General features: G+C 41.6%; 1 protein-coding gene across 1 annotated transcript in view; it reads right to left on the bottom strand.

Annotated features, from left to right (window-relative positions):
• The window catches only part of LOC121539658 (leucine-rich repeat and fibronectin type-III domain-containing protein 2-like), a 294,850-nt gene that overhangs the window by 4,697 nt on the left and 270,384 nt on the right, over positions 1-19,769 (bottom strand). Inside the window, exon 4 of the mRNA XM_041848327.2 lies at positions 2,724-4,119. Within this exon, the coding sequence (XP_041704261.1) occupies positions 2,724-4,099 (1,376 nt within the window). The 5' untranslated portion in view covers positions 4,100-4,119. The remainder of the gene's footprint in view (positions 1-2,723; positions 4,120-19,769) is intronic.

Raw genomic sequence — 19,769 nt, 5'->3', positions numbered from 1 at the left:
ACTTTCTTTTTAATTTGTCTAGTCCTTGTTATTTCTACCATCTGCTCGCATGAGTCACATTGGATTCATGTGTGGCTGATAGAAAAATAAAGAAATTATAGTTCAAATTTCCATGGAGACACTCAAAATGGCTCACACTACAAAAGACACCAATTAAAATATCAATATAAGAACATTGCTTGGGCTGCTTGTGTTTGAGCTGTCGTGCCTCCTGAGACGGGCTGACAGACTACGTAATTAACATATGGTCCTGTCTATTTGGTTGTGTCTTCTTCTCTATGGGATTATTAGCTTTAGGGTCGAGTGAGTTACACCACATGCTGAGTGAGGGCTCATGTGCATTGGAAAATAAACACATTTTCACTATGAAAGTTGTGGCTCAGATGATGCAGTTCCTAGACGAATGTTACTAGTGATAACCCTAAACTTGTGGGCTACATTTTATACTGGAATCACCTAAAATGTATTTTTGAAAACACTTGCCATTGTAAAGTGACATGAATGTGAGAAACTAATCATTTAGCTTTCTCCTACAAAGCAGAACATATCTTAATCTTACATTTAACATTTTAGTCATTTAGCAGACGGTCTTATCCAGAGCGACTTACAGTTAGTGAGTGCATACATTATCATACTGGCCCCCCGTGGGAAATGAACCCACAACCCTGCCGTTGCAAGCGCCATGCTCTACCAACTGAGCTACAGGGGGCCCGTGTGAAGTCCATTGGACATTAATTGATTTTGTACTCCATGATTATTTAATGCATATCGATGGACAGATGCTAACACAACAAAGTCATTAAGACAAGGTCTTAATTATACTCAATGTTACTCATTTATCATCCCTGGGTAATTAATTGGCTGTTGCAAATTAATGAGCAATGGAAATGTAAGCTGTTTGACTGAGATATGGAAGAAACCAGCCATTTTACAACAACCCCGCTCCAGATGAATAAGTCCAGAACTTTATACATATATACAGTATTCCTAACTTGGATCTGCAATATTTTCAGCGCCAGTGTATGTAAACAAATTTGTAGAAATGCAGGGATAAGAATGCATTAATATAAATTGTAGGTTGGTGGAAATACAGTTGAGTCACACACCCGCCACATTCATTGGACAGAGAAAAGCTATAGCTATCTAGAGGAAATTATATTACTTTTGGTCTGTACGAGAGCAGGGTGGAAAAACTAGCATTGAATATGCCTGACGAGCAAATCAGATAAATGTATCCTATTATTGTATTCTTAGAGATGATGAGTTCTATTCAGTCTTTTGAGCAATGTAATATCTCAACCCAATGCTGTGCATGATTTCAATTCGCATTCACCTAGTAAACCGATAAGAAACAGCAGATCTCCATAGTGTCTGCTCTAAGTTATTAAACAATTCAGAAGTCGGGACTTGTATAAGAGGTCAATCTCGCAGGGCACGTCGGCCATTATAAGGTAAAGTATTGGTATTCAATTTCAAGTGTTTCCGAAGGTTTATGGCCGACACATTACTTACTGTAACTGCCACTTTATCAATTCCCGCACAATTTTGATGCAGCCCAATAATGTCATTAACATACTAAGGGTAGTTAATCTCTAGGGGCAATCTCTAGGGACCTTTAATCACATAGCGTTATAGGGAGGCAGGGGAGATATATTGTTTACTCTCGGGCCTACTAGTCTAGATGCGTTCAATGTGTTTCCCTTAACTTCTTATAGCGATGGAGTCAGATATGCGGCGGGGTATCCGGTCCGATAATTTTGCTGCAGCAGATGATTTATATCCTGTGAACAATGGAGGGAAATGTCTAGATGTCAGGATTATATACGATTTAAGAACTTAATGCGTGTCAGGGCATTTCAAAAGCACACACTGGATCATGGGAATGACAAAATAGTATGTATTTTGTGAGCCACATGTATAGGAATCTTGACATGACATCCCTCCCCACTCCATTGCCATGCAATTCTAATGCTATTAGGTTTAAACATGCTGTTACTAGTGTAATTACAACATTACTACACAGGCATAAGAGCAACCTACATGTAAAGTGTTGTAGTGCCAGGCTAACTGTCATATACTTATTCTCTGTTTTCTGTTCATTTGTTCTACTGGGAACATTTGTGGTTGTTTGTACCTCTTCCATCACTAAAGCAAGCACTTATTTTGCCAAGCTGGAAAATGTTTGGATGGCGGTGACATTTTATAGATTGAATGTCACAGAGCCTACAGATTTCTTTCTAAAAAAGTGATCTATTTATTGCTAATTGACTTGGGTGCTGTGATTGGGATAAATAGTTGATAGAAAATGAAAATAATGCTCTTTGTTCTTATGATTAAATGAATAAATAATTTAAACGTTGGATTCTTTTTGTGGTTGGTTTCACTTTGATAAAAAATATGCACTGCAATTTTGAGGTGAAGTGCCTCGCTAACCGCTTGTTAATTGCAGGGGTAGGTAGGTATTGTTATTCTCTGAATAATCTCTTGTCTTTATTGGGTTATCAAAAGCAAAAGTTGAGGAAAGGTTCAAGAGCATATGCTCAAGAAGGAAAAAGATGAGTGTCAATACTTATTTAGTGACTAAATAGCAACAGAATAGTTATGAACAATTGAAGTATTATAAAGTTCTGAAGGTCAGTAGGGGCCCTAGGGGCTTGTTAAGCAATATTAATAAAAACCCTCAAGTCTATTCTAAAAAAAGACACATTTTTAATGTTATTTACCTGTAAATCAGGACTTCATCTTCAGAGCAGTTGTACTGGAGCTGGTACATCTTGACCTTGGGTGCTGTTTTGCTAGCAGTCCACTTGACCAGAGCTGAGGATGCGGACACCTCAGATATGGATACCACCTTTTCCGGCACAGGCTTGGACTCCCCCTTACTAGTCTTGGTAGAGCTGGTGATGTCAGAGAGCCTGGACTTGGGCTGTGCTGTGCGGTTGGTACCATTGCTGAGGTGGGGGAGTTGAATGATGGATAGTTCTATAGAGGCGGTGGATTCCCCTGCGGCGTTGGCTGCGATGCAATTGAAGGTGCCGTAATCCTTGGACGTGGTAATGGTAATATCCAGAGTGCCGTTCTCATACACTGTCGCTCTGGACGAATTGCTGATCAAACGGTCATCCGGGGCAACCCAGTGTATGATCGGCATCGGGTCGCCGACGGCTTTGCAGCGCAGGCTAGCTGTTTGGCCCTCCAGCACTAAAAGCTTGTGTGTGTGTTGGGTGATCAGGGGCGGTTCACAGACAAACTCCTCCTCCCGCACGTACCAGAAGTAGTGCCCCTTTAGACTGGGGGGTGAAGCGCAGGTTTCCATATCGTCCTCTCGTTCCAGCCTCCGGAGCCAAAGCACTTCACAGTTGCAGTGCAGGGGGTTTCCGCCGAAGCTCAGGGAAAGCTGAGGGGCATAGGGAGTGCTCAGTATTACATTAGTCTGAGAACGGGCGAAGATGGGGTCTGGCGGGAGCTTTTGGAGCCGGTTGGAAGTGAGGTCCAGGCGCGCCAGCTTGTCCAGGTCCATAAACGTTCCCTCTGTGATGTGCGAGATGAGGTTATGCTCCAGACTCAACTGATGGAGGTTGACCATTTTGCGGATGGACTCCCAAGGCACACCCCGCAAGTTGTTGTAGGACAGGTCCAGGTCTTCCAGCGTCAGCATCAGATCGTCAAAGGCCATCTTGGAGATGCGGTTGAGCTGGTTGTTGTTTAGGATGAGGTGCTGCAGGTTGACCAGGCCCCGCAGGTCGTCTGGACCCAGCTCGGTCAGGCGGTTACTGTCCAGGTGCAGAGAGCGCAGGGTCTCCAGGTCGAGGAAGGAGAAAGGCTGGATGGCGCTGATGGTGTTGCGGGACAAGGTGAGGTCCACCAGGCCCGTCATGTTGGCGAAGTCCTGCGGTGTGACCTTGAGGATGAAGTTTCCGCCCAGGCGGAGCTCCACGGTCCGCCGGTCGATGTCTAAAGGCACGAAGAGTAGGCCTTTGGATGGGCAGAGGGTGCCAAGGGACTCGGACAGGTTCTGGCAGACACAGTACTTGGGGCATGCGTGGGCCATCATCACTGCGGTTCCCAGAAGCAGGAGGCTGCTGAGCACTTTGTCCATGGTAGATCATACGCAGGGACCTAAGAAAGACAGAGGAGAAGAGAAGAGCATGGTACGATCATTTTGTCCAAGTAATGACGAAAGACCTTACAGAACAAGGAGGCACAGATGTTAAAATTACATACTTTCATCGGTGGTATTAAGTTCATCACATGAAATACTCATTAGTGTAATATCCTGTGGTGTACCCTTGGTAATGTACAACTATGACTTATGGCTATAAGTAAATAACTAGTAAATAACTACTAGAGAGACAGCGCTGAACTTGAACTTGGTTTGCTCCATGACTGCCATACAATACAACCCCCGAGCACCCCAACCGTGCGCATTGGGCTAGTACATCATGTTATAGTCTTTGTGGTTTTGCACGATTTCGAGGTTGGTTCTCTTTGGGTGTGGCTTGCCCTGATTGGAATCATCCTTGTTGGTCAGGATGTGTTGCACCTGTCGCCTCGGTAGTCAGTCGTTAGTTTCACCTGTGCTGGCACAGGTGATATTTAAGGGCTGCAGATCCAGTGCTCTTTTACTCCATATTATAGTTTTTTTTTAATTTATTTTTTAAATGCCTTTTCTATGGCAAATTTTGTCTGCACTTATGGTTGGTGTCTTTTAGGGCCCATATTTCTTGTTGCTTTCAACTTTCAATGAACACCCCCATAGGTGTCTTTGAGAACCCCTTCGAAAACCTACCTGTTTCGTCATATTTGTTTCAATGACACATTTGTTAGTTCCCTTTTTATGTTGAGCGATGATTTTGGGTTGGTTATTGGGGAACGTAACAATCACACTCCTTCCCTATAAGCAACAATGTCTCCACCCCCACTGTACACCACTGTACTCAATACCTAGCCCTCAAACTGAGCTCTAAAAGTCCATGATGCAACGATTCACAGTCTCCCTAACCGTAAGTCCACGACTTAAACAGTCCAAACAGTCTCTTGACTAAAACAGTCTCTTTAAACCTCTTTTTTTTGTGTCTTTGGGCCTTTCCCTTATAAAAATTGTTATTAAGGGTAAGTCTCATAGGGACTTGCTGTGGGGTTTGAGGTGGCCATCTGCCCTTGTTTCCCTTGCTTTAATTCTGTCTCTGGCATATGTGGCAGAGGAGTCACTGCTGGTGATCCCTCTAGTAGTGGTGGGGCCTCCAGGCCCTGGGGTTGAGACAGACCTTTGTCCTCCATGTCTTGCCAAGCTCCCTTCCACAGATGATCCAGGTGCACGAGCCTCAGCTCCACGCCGATTCAGACCACAAATGATCAAAGTCCCCTCCTTTGCTCTACAACTCCTTTCACCCATTTACACCCCCCTCCTCTCCAGTTTTTCACCCAAACTTTATCACCTTCCACAATCTGCCGTTCTGTGTGGTGTGTCACATCATTAGATGCTTTTTGTCTGTCCTGCTGTGCCTCTATAGTTTTTTCCAGGTGTGGTTTTAATAAAGTCATTTGTGTGCGGTTCTCCCACTTGAGGAACAGTTCCGCAGGTATCCTCCCAGTCACCGAGTGGGGTGAGCTCGTGTAGGTGATGAGGAAATTTGCCAAGCGGTGTTTCAGGGACCGGTGAGTCTGTGTTTGTGCTCCTGTAGAACATAATTATCCAAAGCTTGCTTCAGTATCTGCACTGAGTGATCTTCTGCCCCATTTGTGGCTGGGTGGTACAGTGGGGACAGGGTGTGTTTGATGCCGTTTGCTCTGGTCCACTAGGCCCACTCTGTAGACTGGAACTGGGTAACATTATCCGAGACCACCTCCTCAGGAATCCCATAGGCTGCTAAAATCCTCCTCAGTTTACAGTCGATCGTACTGGTGGATGTAGTCGACATCATGGGTTCCACTTCAATTAATTTTTAATGGCTGTCAATCAACACAAGGAAATACTGTTGATGTGCACATGCTGCCACACTCAATTTGGCCATTTCCAGCAGTGTAGCAGTGCTGGGTTTGGCAGGTTCCTCACTGACATACAAATGTTACATTGTAACCCTAACCCTTTGTTTACAATGTCTTTATCTAGCTCTGGCCACCACACATGGTTTCATGCCAGTGCCTTCATGCGGCACATTCCAGGGTGCCCCTCATGCAGGTCATTGAGTAGCTTTGCTTGCTTTTCTGTTGGTATGATTACCCGGCGACCCCAGAGTAGATAGCCTTACTCAGTTGATAGTTGCAGTCTTTGGTGAATTATCCCTCAGGGTTCACACAAGGTGCTTGAGGTGCTTCAAGTAATTCAATTTTGGCATTCTGAAAATCAAGTACTGGATTACCTTGAAAATCTGATATTTTTTCAAGTTGGTACTTGAAAAGTGCTTGAATTAAAATGAGAGGAGAACAGAAAATTATCAAATATGTTAATATGAAAAATATTTGAAAAATGTACTGGTCTTGCCAATTAATTTCCAGGCAGACTACCAAGTTTTATTTACTCGTGTTTCGCGCTCTGGTTTCCAGGCGAGCGCGCTCATTCCACCCACACTGCCACTCAGCCAGGCAGGTACAGAACTGACTGATTAGGCACCGCCAAACATCACATCAATAGCTAAAATGCCGGGCAAAAGTAGATTGAATCCTGCCTGGCAAGATATTGATGTTTACTAATGGGTTTTGCCAGACCCAACCAGGGATGTAGTGGAAGGTAAACACACGTAAACGCTGTTTATGCACCTTTTTATTTGTAAAATAGCATTTACTCACCTTTTTATTTAGTTAATTATCATTTACCCACTTATTATTGCGTTCCCAGCATTGATAAGAAGGCTTCTCAGAAGGCTTCTTGATCTGGGTTCTAATCTACCTCTGTGAACGAGTGGAATCATGAAATGATTCATGTATGCTCGTTATGTTTGCTTGCTCCCCCGAATGTAACTTGTTAGCAGGTCATAAATTCACTACTCTGTCCAATGGGAAACTCCACCCACGACATAGGCCGAGAGGTGAAATAAACTCCTCAGCCCAGACCTATGATGGCAAGTAGCAGAGAGACACCACTGACAGAGGGACTTCTTTTAACATCCCTTGACTCCTGCCGTGTCAACAGACATCCCCCAAACAAACCCCCCCGACACTCGGAGAATGAGTGTACGACTGGTAAATAGTCGCTGATATTTCAGTCAGATGTCTAGCTAGCTAGGTAGCTCAAGGGCTCTGGCGATTAACCAGGTAGCTAGCTATAACTAGCTGGCTAGAAGGATGACGTTAGAAGCTAACGATGAACGGAGCCTGACCTCAGCAGCAGCAGTTGACTGAAATTAAGCTAGCTATAATCAAAAGATGGGCTACTATAAGTTCTCATAACAAAATACCTTTTCTATAAAGAAATAGAGAGTAGTGAGACAGACAGTGGTGAGTCATGCTGCATTGAAGCAAGCAGGGAGAAAGGTTAGTACTACAGTGGTTCCCAAACATGGAGTACGGGACCCTTGTGGGGTCTCCTAAAGTTGAAATAGGGTCCCCTAAGAGAGTCTTTAATCTTATCAAACACATTAATAACTTGTTTCTCCTCAAATGGGTATAGAATACACTATTCTAGAGTCAACTAAGGGCCTTTTACACTGTCAGAACTCACTTTCATGTCATTATGTGTTGGGACAGCCTGTGGGACCTAATCTTTAGTGAAATGTAAAGACAATTTATATATAAAGACACTTTGATATTATTATCATGTACACTGAATAAAAATATAAATGCAACATGCAACAATTTCAAAGATTTTACTGAGTTACAGTTCATATGTGACTCGTTTCAGGAAACTTGGCTTATGTCACAGGAGAGGCATTTGAACGTAATTGTTTTATTATTATCAAAATGCATATTTTTTTCAGAAATGCCTTCTGGAACATGTGAACTTTCATGTTCCTTAAAAAAAACTTGTATGCATCTGTTGGTTTAGCAACGGAAAAAGACAGGAACCTTCGCGCTAGCCATGATTGGCTGAGATAATGGATGGGCTGGACACGCCGAGAGATGAGTTTGGATTAGCCTGCCATGTAACACGCTACTGTCTATAACATGAGCAGCTTAATATGTGTAGGTAATCCTTTCTAAAGCGGCTTTTTTGAAAGATATCATTGCAGTCCACCTGTGGTAAATTCAATTGATTGGACATGATTTGGAAAGGCACACACCTGTCTATATAAGGCCCCACAATTGACAGTGCATGTCAGAGCAAAAACCAACCCATGAGGTTGAAGGAATTGTCCGTAGAGCTCCGAGACAGGATTGTGTCGAGGCACAGATCTGGGGAAATGTACCAAAATATTTATGCAGAATTGAAGGTCCCCAAGAACAGAGTGGCCTCCATCATTCTTAAATGGAAGAAGTTTGGAACCACCAAGACTCTTCCTAGAGTTGGCCACCCGGACAAACTGAGCAATCAGGGGAAAAGGCCTTGGTCAGGGAGGTGACCAAGAACCCGATGGTCACTCTGACAGAGCTCCAGAGTTCCTCTGTGGAGATGGGAGAACCTTCCAGAAGGACAACCATCTCTGCAGCACTCCACCAATCAGGCCTTTATGGTAGAGTGGCCAGACGGAAGCCACTCCTCAGTAAAAGGCACATGACAGCCTGCTTGGAGTTTGCCAAATGCACCTAAAGGACTCTCAGACCATGAGAAAAAATATTATTTGTTCGGATGAAACCAAGATTGAACTCTTTGGCCTGAATGCCAAGCGTCACGTCTGGAGGAAACCTGGCACCATCCCTACGGTGAAGCATGGAGGTGGCAACATCATGCTGTGGGGATGTTTTTCAGCGGCAGGGAGTGGGAGACTAGTCAGGATCGAGGAAGAGACTAACGGAGCAAAGTACAGAGACATCCTTGATAAAAACCTGCTCCAGAGCGCTCAGGACCTTAGACTGGGGTGAAAGTTCACCTTCCAACAGGACAACGACCCTAAGCACACAGCCAAGACAACGCAGGAGTGGCTTCGGGACAAGTCTCTGAATGTCCTTGAGTGGCCTAGCCAGAGCCCGGACTTGAACCCGATCGAACATCTCTGGAGAGACCTGAAAATAGCTGTGCAGCGACGCTCCCCATCCAACCTGACAGAGCTTGAGAGGATCTGCAGAGAAGAATGGGAGAAACTCCCCAAATACAGGTGTGCCAAGCTTGTAGCGTCATACCCAAGAATACTCAACGCTTTAATTGCTGCTAAAGGTGCTTCAACAAAGTACTTAGTAAAGGGTCTGAATACTTATGTAAATGTGATATTTCAGTTTCTTTTAATATAAATGAGCAATAATTTAAAAACAACTGTTTGTTATTTGTCATTATGGGGTATTGTGAGTAGATTGATGAGGATTATTTAAAATAATATCCATTTTAGAATAAGGCTGTAACGTAACAAAATGTGGAAAAAGTCAAGGGGTCTGAATACTTTCCGAATGTACTGGACAAGCCCTTGTGTGTGTTCACCATCAGATACTGTTTTGATCTCTCTTCTAGCTCAAACTTTTGGTAGGCATGGGTGAGGTCTAGTTTGCTGAAGAACTTGCCCCCAGCCAGGGTGGCAAACACAGATCCTCTGCATTAGGTAGAGGGTATGGTTCCTCCTCTATGCTGATGTTCACAGTGACTATGTAATTGCCACAAACTATTTATTTTTGGTAAGATTTTACTGATGTATTTTTTGTAACTATACAAAACATTCACAAACATCCACAACATCACGCCTGCCCAGACCCACCTGCTCACATCCCCATCTCTCTTTGGTAAAATATCAAGTGCATATTATGTTAAGAACAGCTTAAATAAGCAAAGAGAAATGACAGTCCATCATTACTTTAAGACATGAAGGTCAGTCAATACGGAACATTTCAAAAACATTCAAAGTTTCTTCAAGTGCAGTCACAAAAACCATCAAGCGCTATGATGAAACTGGCTTATTCTTATTGGCAGACTAAATAGCCTTGGTTTCTCAAATGACTGCCTCGCCTGGTTCACCAACTACTTCTCAGATAGAGTTCAATGTGTCAAATCGGAGGGCCTGTTGTCTGGACCTATGGCAGTCTCTATGGGGGTGCCACAGGGTTCAATTCTTGGGCCGACTCTTTTCTCTGTTTTTTCTGCTGGTGACTCTCAGATCCACCTCTACGCAGACGACACCATTTTGTATACATCTGGCCCTTCATTGGACACTGTGTTAACAAACCTCCAAACGAGCTTCAATGCCATACAACACTCTTTCAGTAGCCTCCAACTGCTCTTAAACACTAGTAAAACTAAATGCATGCTCTTCAATCGAACGCTGCTGGCACCCGCCCACCCGACTAGAATCACTACTCTCGACGGGTCTGACCTAGAGTATGTGGACAACTACAAATACCTAGGTGTCTGGTTAGACTGTAAACTCTCCTTCCAGACTCACATTAAGAATCTCCAATCCAAAGTTAAATCTAGAATCGGCTTCCTATTTCGCAACAAAGCGACTATCCTACCGATCCTTGACTTCGGCGATGTCATTTACAAAATAGCCTCCAACACTCTACTCAGCAAATTGGATGTAGTCTATCACAGTGCCATCCGTTTTGTCACCAAAGCCCCATATACTACCCACCACTGTGACCTGCGCTCTTGTTGGCTGGTCCTCACTACATATTCGTCGCCAAACCCACTGGCTCCAGGCCATCTATTTTTTTTTTTATAAATCACTGCTAGGCAAATCCCTGCCTTATCTTAGCTCATTGGTCACCATAGCAACAGCCACCCGTAGTATGCGCTCCAGCAGGTATATCTCACTGGTCATCCCCAAAGCGAACACCTCCTTTGGCCGCCATTCCTTCCAGTTTTCTGCTGCCAATGACTGGAACGAATTGCAAAAATCTCTGAAGCTGGAGACTCTTATCTCGCTCACTAACTTTAAGCATCAGTTGTCAGAGCACCTTACCGATCACTGCACCTGTACACAGCCCATCTGAAATTAGCCCACCCAACTACCTCATCCCCATACATATTGTTATTTATTTTGCTCATTTGCACCCCAGTATCTCTATTTGCACATCATCTTCTGCACATCTATCATTCCAGTGTTAATACTAATTGTAATTATTTTGCACTATAGCCTATTTATTACCTTACCTCCATAACTTGCTACATTTGCACACACTGTATATATATTTTCTGTTGTATTTTGACTTTATGTTTTGTTTTACCCCATATGTAACTCTGTGTTGTTGTTTTTATCGCACTGCTTTGCTTTATCTTGGCCAGGTCGCAGTTGTAAATGAGAACTTGTTCTCAACTGGCTTACCTGGTTAAATAAAGGTGAAATAAAAAAATTAAGGTGTCTTTGTGAGACGCGGTGTGGGTGAACGAATGATCTCCGCATGTGTATTTCCCACCGTAAAGCATGGAGGAGGAGGTGTTATGTTGATGGGGTGCTTTGCTGGTGACACTGTCTGTGATTTATTTTGAATTCAAGGCACACTTAACCAGCATGGCTACCACAGCATTCTACAGCGATACGCAATCCCATCTGGTTTGGGCTTAGTGGGACTATAATTTGTTTTTCAACAGGACAATGACCCAACACACCTCCAGACTGTGTAAGCGCTATTTTACCAAGAAGGAGTGTGATGGAGTGCTGCATTAGATGTCCTGGCCTCCACAATCCCCCGACCTCAACCCAATTGAGATGGTTTGGTATTAGTCGGACCGCAGAGTGAAGGAAAAGCAGCCAACAAGTGCTCAGCATATGTGGGAACTCCTTCAATACTTTTAGAAAAGTATTCCAGATGAAGCTGGTTGAGAGAATGCCAAGAGTTTGCAAAACTGTCATCAAGGCAAAGGGTCGGTTTTTGAAGAATCTCAAATATATAATATATTTTGATTTGTTTAACACTTTTTTTTGTTTACTACGTTATTGTTATATATGTTATTATATATTATGTGTTAATTCATAGTTTTGATATCTTCACTATTATTCTACAATGTAGAAAATTGTAAAATAAAGAAAAACCCTTGAATGAGTAGGTGTGTCCAAACTTTTGACTGGTAGTGTATATGTCGCAAGTAAATGCCCTTGGTGGCGAGTTGATACAATTCCAGGTCTGGAAGATGAAAACCCCCCCTCTGACTTAGGAAAATGTAAAACATTCCTTTTTATTCTTTGTTGTATTTGCCCATATAAAGTCTGTTATGACCGAGGATACTTTTTTAAAAGAATGCCTTAAGTGGGGTAATTGGTATTACCGAGAATAAATATAAAAACTTTGGAAGCCATGCCATTCTGAACAGTTTTATTCTACCTGTAAGATTTATGGGAAGATTCTTCCATTTAATTAGATCTGCTTTCATATTGTTGAGTAATGGAATAAAGTTATCTTTATATATTTGTTGTTTGTTGTCACTTATTAAGCATCCTAAGTATTTGATATTTTTTGTGGTCCACTTAAAGGATTGCTGTAGATCATTAGTTATTATTTTTCCTATTGTCATTTTTACAGTTTATTCCACATTAAGTTTATATCCTGAGATTTGAGTATTCAAAAAATATTTTTAGCAAAGGGGGACATTGAGTTTTCAATATTGGTTACGTATATCAGGAGATCATCTGCAAATAAGTTTTGTTTATTTTCATGTTTACCAATACTAATACCTGTTACGTTTGGGTTCTGTCTAATTCTTTCTGCAAGTGGTTCAATTGCTAGTGCAAACAGGAGGGGGGAGAGAGAATATCCTTGTCTAGTGCCCCTTTCTAAAGCAATTTCATCACAATGTTTTATTTGTGTATACTTTTGCTTAAGGACATTTATATAATATATTTATTAAATGTATTATTTCAGGTGGAAAGTTGAAAGCTTCAAAGTTTTGAATAGAAAAGGCCATTCAAAATGATCTAAAGCCTTTTCGGGATTAATAGCCATTATTGAACAATCTAAATCTTGTTTTTAGCGTATTGTATTAAACTGAAACATGTTCTTGTTTTTAAGTGTCTATTTTTAATAAACCCTGTTTGATTGATATGTATCAAGTCTGGTACGACGTTTGCCATTCTATTCTTTATGAGCTTTTTATTATTTTGTAACAACTTATTAAACTTGTGGGTCTGTAATCAGCAGGGGACTCTACAGATTTTCCTGGTTTTAATATAACTGAAATAACAGTTTGATACATGGAACTAGGAAGCACTGAATTAAGTGACATATGTGTTGTCATTTGTGTAAATAGGGGCGCTACTTTGTCCCAAAATGTTAAATAGAATTATATGGGAAAGCAATCCAATCCTGGTGCTTGTCTCCACGCAAATGTTTTAACAGTTTATAATATTTATTTTGGGGCATTTTATGTGATAATTTTTTGTCTGCTGATAATTGCTACATAGTTGTTGAGTCTAAGAAGCCTGTAAGATCAGTCCAACTGTTGTTTAATTCTGATTTATATAGATTTTCATAGAAGCATTTAAAATGGTAATTAATTTCATTGGTTCTAATTAACACATTTGTATCTTTATCTTTTAAAATTATAACTGGTTTATCGTGTATTCATTTTGTGATGGCTGCGAGATATTTACCAGGTTTATTTGCCATTTAATAGTATGCTTTATTTGAGTTCAACCTGTAGTTGTTGTCTTTCTTCTAAAGTAAAATATCATATTCCTGCTTAAGTTCAGACATTTTATATTCTTCTTTACCTTGTAAAGATTTGATGTGCTTTTTCTAAAATAGTGAATTATTTTTCTTTAATTTATAACTCAGATTTAACTTTTGCAGCGTATGAGATTATCGTACCCCTAATGTACACCTTAAAAGCATCCCAAATTACATCGGGGGATGGCTTTTCTCTGTCCTCTGTCTACATTTGTAATGGTATCTAAAAAAAAATTATTGACTTATTTAATACATTTCGGGTCTTAAAGATGCGTTCTGTTCATTCTCCATATTCTGTCGTTAAGTGTATTTTCTGTTGGTGCAATTAAGCATGATACCGGAGAATGATCCGCTATCACTATGTCATGTCACCCAGTAAACTGTTCAAAGCATTTTTGGAAATAAAAATTTCACAAATTCTTGAATAGCTTTTCTTACTTTCAGAAGAAAAAGGAGTAGTCTTTTGTAGTTGGGAATAGTAAACTCCATGTGTCCTGTAAATTATTTGTAGAGATGACATTTTTCAGCCTCTTTGGTTGTTCTTTGAATTTGCCTTTTTTGTATACATCTTATCAAATGTATGATTTAGGTCTCCTGCTAAAATAATATTTCCTGTCTGGATTTGATATAATATACAGTTGAAGTCGGAAGTTTACATACACCTTAGCCAAATACATTTAAACTCAGTTTTTCACAATTCCTGACATTTAATCCTAGTAGAAATTCCCTCTCTTAGGTCAGTTAGGATCACCACTTTATTTTAAGAATGTGAAATGTCAGAATAATAGTAGAGAGAATGATTTATTTCAGCTTTCATTTCTTTCATCACATTCACAGTGGGTCAGAAGTTTACATACACTCAATGAGTATTTGGTAGCATTGCCTTTAAATTGTTTAACTTGGGTCAAACGTTTCGGATAGCCTTCCACAAGCATCCCACAATAAGTTGGGTGCATTTTGGCCCATCACTCCTGACAGAGCTGGTGTAACTGAGTCAGGTTTGTAGGCCTCCTTGCTCGCACACGCCTTTTCAGTTCTGCCCACAAATGTTCTATAGGATTGAGGTCAGGGCTTTGTGATGGCCACTCCAATACCTTGACTTTGTTGTCCTTAAGTCATTTTGTCACAACTTTGGAAGTATGCTTGGGGTCATTGTCCATTTGGAAGACCCATTTGCGACAAAGCTTTAACTTCCTGACTGATGTCTTGAGATGTTGCTTCAATATATCCACATAATTTTCGTTCCTCATGATGCCATCTATTTTGTGAAGTGCACCAGTCCCTGCTGCAGCAAAGCACCCCCACAGCATGATGCTGCCACCCCCGTGCTTCACGGTTGGGATGGTGTTCTTCAGCTTGCAAGCGTCCCCCTTTTTCCTCCAAACATAACAATGGTCATTATGGCCAAACAGTTCTATTTTTGTTTCATCAGACCAGAGGACATTTCTCCAAAAAGTATGATCTTTGTCCCCATGTGCAGTTGCAAACCATAGTCTGGCTTTTTTTGGGCGGTTTTGGAGCAGTGGCTTCTTCCTTGCTGAGTGGCCTTTCAGGTTATGTCGATATAGGACTCATTTTACTGTGGATATAGATACTTTTGAAACCTGTTTCCTCCAGTATCTTCACAAGGTCCTTTGCAGTTGTTCTAGGATTCATTTGCACTTTTCGCACCAAAGTACGTTCATCTCTAGGAGACAGAACATGTCTCCTTCCTGAGCGGTATGATGGCTGCATGGTCCCATGGTGTTTATACTTGCATAGTATTGTTTGTACAGATGAATATGGTACCTTCAGGCGTTTGGACATTGCTCCCAAGGATGAACCAGACTTGCGGAGGTCTACAATTTTCCAAGCTGTTTAAAGGCACAGTGAACTTAGTGTATGTAAACTTCTGACCCACTGGAATTGTGATACAGTGAATTTAAAGTGAAATAATCTGTCTGTAAACAATTGTTGGAAAAATTACTTGTGTCATTCACACAAAGTATATGTCCTAACCGATTTGCCAAAACTATAGTTTGTTAACAAGAAATTTGTGGAGTGGTTGAAAAACAAGTTTTAATGACTCCAACCGAAGTGTGTGTAAACTTCCGACATCAACTGTATAACGTGTACGTGTTTGTATCTTGTGTTATCATTTTTAATTAGTTAGTAAATAAATAATTAAATCAATTTGTGTGGTATGGAATGATCAGTAAGACCCGGGTTCGTGCAGACTTAAAGAGCCTACGACTTTCAGAATGAGACTGATATGAGGTAAATTATTAATAAATGACTGTTAAATGATAAGACATATCTAGATATCTTTAGAGTTAATTTGGGAAACGGTAACTCGTTAAACAACTCTTCCCGTGGTGCCCCAAATTCCTAATGAGTTAATTGTTACATGATTAATTGAATCTAGTAACAATTAAACATAGTAGGTAATTATTCGATAAATAATAGTCATCACAATGATGAAAGGCACGTCACGACAACCTCTTGAATTTTGAGAGTTATTTGACAAAGGTAAGTGTCATAGAAACAACAGAATATGCTCTTTCTGATACTATATAGAATTCAAAATGTTTTACCTGCATGTGACTCTGAAGGAGGATTTGATAAAGTGTTGCTCCTTACCCTGCATCTGTACATTACAAGATGCACCCATTTTTTCATGAACAATAGGCTGATATCAACTGATAGGCTTAATATTGTCACTCATCAGATTATTTTCAATGTAATCTTGTTTGTAGGCTAACTCTTATTATATGTGAAATTAGTTTCGGTATAGTTAAGGTGTAGTTTCAATGGGCCGGCTGTGCAGGCTGACTGGCATCGTTTCCCGCTCATCAACTTGGATAGAGTCAATGATATGTTTTGCATTATTCTAAAGGCCTACTGCAACACATAGCATGTTTTTGTTACCCTTACAATACATTTGATTTGTAATAGAGTTATAGTAAATAAAACAGTCCTGTAACAGATTATTTTTACAAAGTAAAACGTTAAAGAGAATGGTATCAACCCCCAAGGCACGTGGTCAAATTATTTGCTGCTGATAAATAGGCATAACACAAACTCATCAATACACTATGGTCTTTCTAAATTAAATCAACCTCTTCACCCTCCTTATCATTCAGTTAGGCCTAATTTAAGTTCAATTGTGAAGTAAGGTACACAAGTATCACCCATTCATCCATTTGTCATTAATTCAGTGAAGAGAGAGATGCATTAGTGCCTGGCTGGGTACCAACGTCCTACAGAACATTGACTTGGCGGGTTAAGTTGGGAATAGGTGTGGGAAAAATCAGGTAAAAAGGCTGTAAATATATTGCTGTTTGTGATTTCAAAATTCTGACAAATGAGCAGTGTAAAATGTAGGAACATTTAGGAAATTTCAGGGAACGAGCAGGACATTGCTTTTTTGGGGGGCAGATTTTTCAGTGGCCGTTGGCCTATGGTGGTTCTAGTGTTAAAGTACCTGATAAAACATTTTAGCAGGCATGTGGTATGAGGGAAGTGGGCATTCCATGAAATGGTAAAGTATGAGTACTAGTTATTGTACATATTACATACAGTATATAGAGCGTGTGAGCATGAATAGACATTTAACAGAAAGCACACAAAAAACATAAAGTCAAGTACTTCTTTGTACTTTAAGGCGCTATGCCTTTTTAGGGCTTTTGAGCTCCAACTCGTAATGTACCAAAAGTCTGTGGATTAGGTCATTGAACGTACACTACATGGCCGAATGTATGTGGACACCCCTTCAAATTAGTGGATTCGGCTATTTCAGCCACACTCGTTGCTGACAGGTGTATAAAATCGAGTACACAGGCATGCAATCTCCATAGACAACCATTGGCAGTAGAATGGCCCATACTGAAGAGCTCAGTGACTTTAAACATGGCACCGTCATAGGATGCCACCTTTCCAACAAGTCAGTTAATCAAATTTCTGCTTTGCTAGAGCTACCACTGTCAACTGTAAGTGCTGTTATTGTGAAGTGGTAATTTCTAGGGGCAACAACCGTACAGCTGCAAAGTGGTAGGCCACACAATCTCACAGAACGGGACCGCCGAGTGCTGAAGCGTGTAAAAATCGTCTGTCCTTGGTTGCAACACTCACTACCGAGTTACAAACAGCCTCTGGAAGCAACGTCAGCACAAGAACTGCTCGTCGGGAGCTTCATGAAATTGATTTCCATGGCCGATCAGCCGCACACAAGCCTAAGATCACCATGCGCAATGCCAAGCGCTGGCTGGATTGGTGTAAAGCTCTCCGCCATTGGACTCTGGAGCATTGGAAACACATTTTCTGGAGTGATAAATCATGCTTCATCTGGCAGTCCAACGGACAAATCTGGGTTTGGCGGATGCCAGGAAAACGCTACCTGCCCCAATGCATAGTGCCAACTGTAAAGTTTGGTGGAAGAGGAATAATGGTCTGGGGCTGTTTTTTATGGTTCGGGCTAGGCCCCTTAGTTCCAGTGAAGGGAAATCTTAACACTACAGAATACAATGACATTCTAGACGATTCTCTGCTTCCATCTTTGTGGCAACAGTTTGGGGAAGGCCCTTTCCTGTTTCAGCATGACAAAGCCCCCATGCACAAAGCGAGGTCCATACAGAAATGGTTTGTCGAGATCGGTGTGGAAGAACTTGACTGGCCTGCACAGATCCCTGACCTCAACCCCACCGAACACCTTTGGGATGAATTGGAACGCCGACTGCAAGCCAGGCCTAATTGCCCAACATCAGTGCCCGACCTCACTAATGCGTTTGTGGCTGAATGGAAGTCCCCGCAGCAGTGTTCCAACATCTAGTGTAAAGCCTTCCCAGAAGAGTGGAGGCTGTTATAGCAGCAAAGGGGAGACCAACTCCATATTAATGCCCATGATTTTGGAATGTGATGTTTGACGAGCAGGTGTCCACATACTTTTGGCCATGTAGTGTACATTGGAGAAAGACTACCACTTAAGTATTGTGGTCAGTTTGTATTACCTTGTAAATTAAAATATAGTGGCTGGTCTACTTGGGGACAGTGAAGTGAGGTAAGGCCTCACACACACCTCAGAGAGGCCCTACACACACCTCAGAGAAGTGTCTGATTCCCTCCCAGTCATCCTGTCCCAATCCCACGGATAGAGCTCCTCTCCACTCTCACCGATAACCACCATTGAATCTTAGCTATAATGACAATTTGCAGGTTTGCAAGTCACAAAAATAAATACAATTACATTGTAGTATTATGCTTCCCTCTCTCCCAAACCAAACCCATCCCTCTCCACCTCCCCCTCCCTGTTTTCTTCAAGCTTGTCCCAACCTCCCGTCCTTACCCACCCTTTTTCCCACCCAAGCCAAGCTTATCCCAACCTTCCATCCTTGCCCACCCAAGCTAAGCTTGTCCTAACCTCACATCTTTTCCCACCCTCCCTACCTCTCAGACACACTAATCGCCACAAATTCTGATTGCTTGGTCTGCCTTATGTACCACTACAATCGGGGCTGCCCATTTGATGTGTTGAACCTTTATTTTCAGTTCTTTTTCCACCTTTTTTCTTAAGGTGTAAGGAACAGGGTGTGGCATGTGAAATTTTGGGTTGGCCTCTGGTTTCATTTTGATGTCCACTTTGAACTCCTTAATCAGGCCTAAACCCTCTTTGAAAACCTCTGTGTTTCTCCAACACTTTGTTGAGGGACAGTGGCTGTTTGTCATTCACTTGGAAAATGTTCTCCCAGTCTAACCAGATGTGTTTTAACCAGTTTCTCCCCAATAAGGCTGATTTGTTGCCTTTTGGGGACCACTAGTGGTAGTTTTGCACATTGCGTGTTCTACTGCACTGGTACTGCGAGTGCCCAGCAGTGGCATTTTCTCCCATGAGTATCTGTGTAATTGCATTTGTGTTTGCTCCAGTGGGATGTTTTCTAAAGCCTTAGCATAATTAATCTCTGAGATGATGGTGACTGTTGCTCCTGTGTCTACTTGCATTTAAACTGGTGTGTCCCTTAGTTTCACTTCAACAACAATTCCTTGAATAGTGTCATTCGCTCTGAACACTGAAAACAGTCCCATGTCATCATCTGCATTTTCTCCTGTCTCATTGC

This window comes from Coregonus clupeaformis, chromosome 34 (genome assembly GCF_020615455.1).
Source record: "Coregonus clupeaformis isolate EN_2021a chromosome 34, ASM2061545v1, whole genome shotgun sequence".
NCBI lineage: Eukaryota > Metazoa > Chordata > Actinopteri > Salmoniformes > Salmonidae > Coregonus > Coregonus clupeaformis.
The sequence above is the reverse complement of the archived record's forward strand: the minus strand, read 5'-3'. Positions and strand labels throughout refer to the sequence as shown.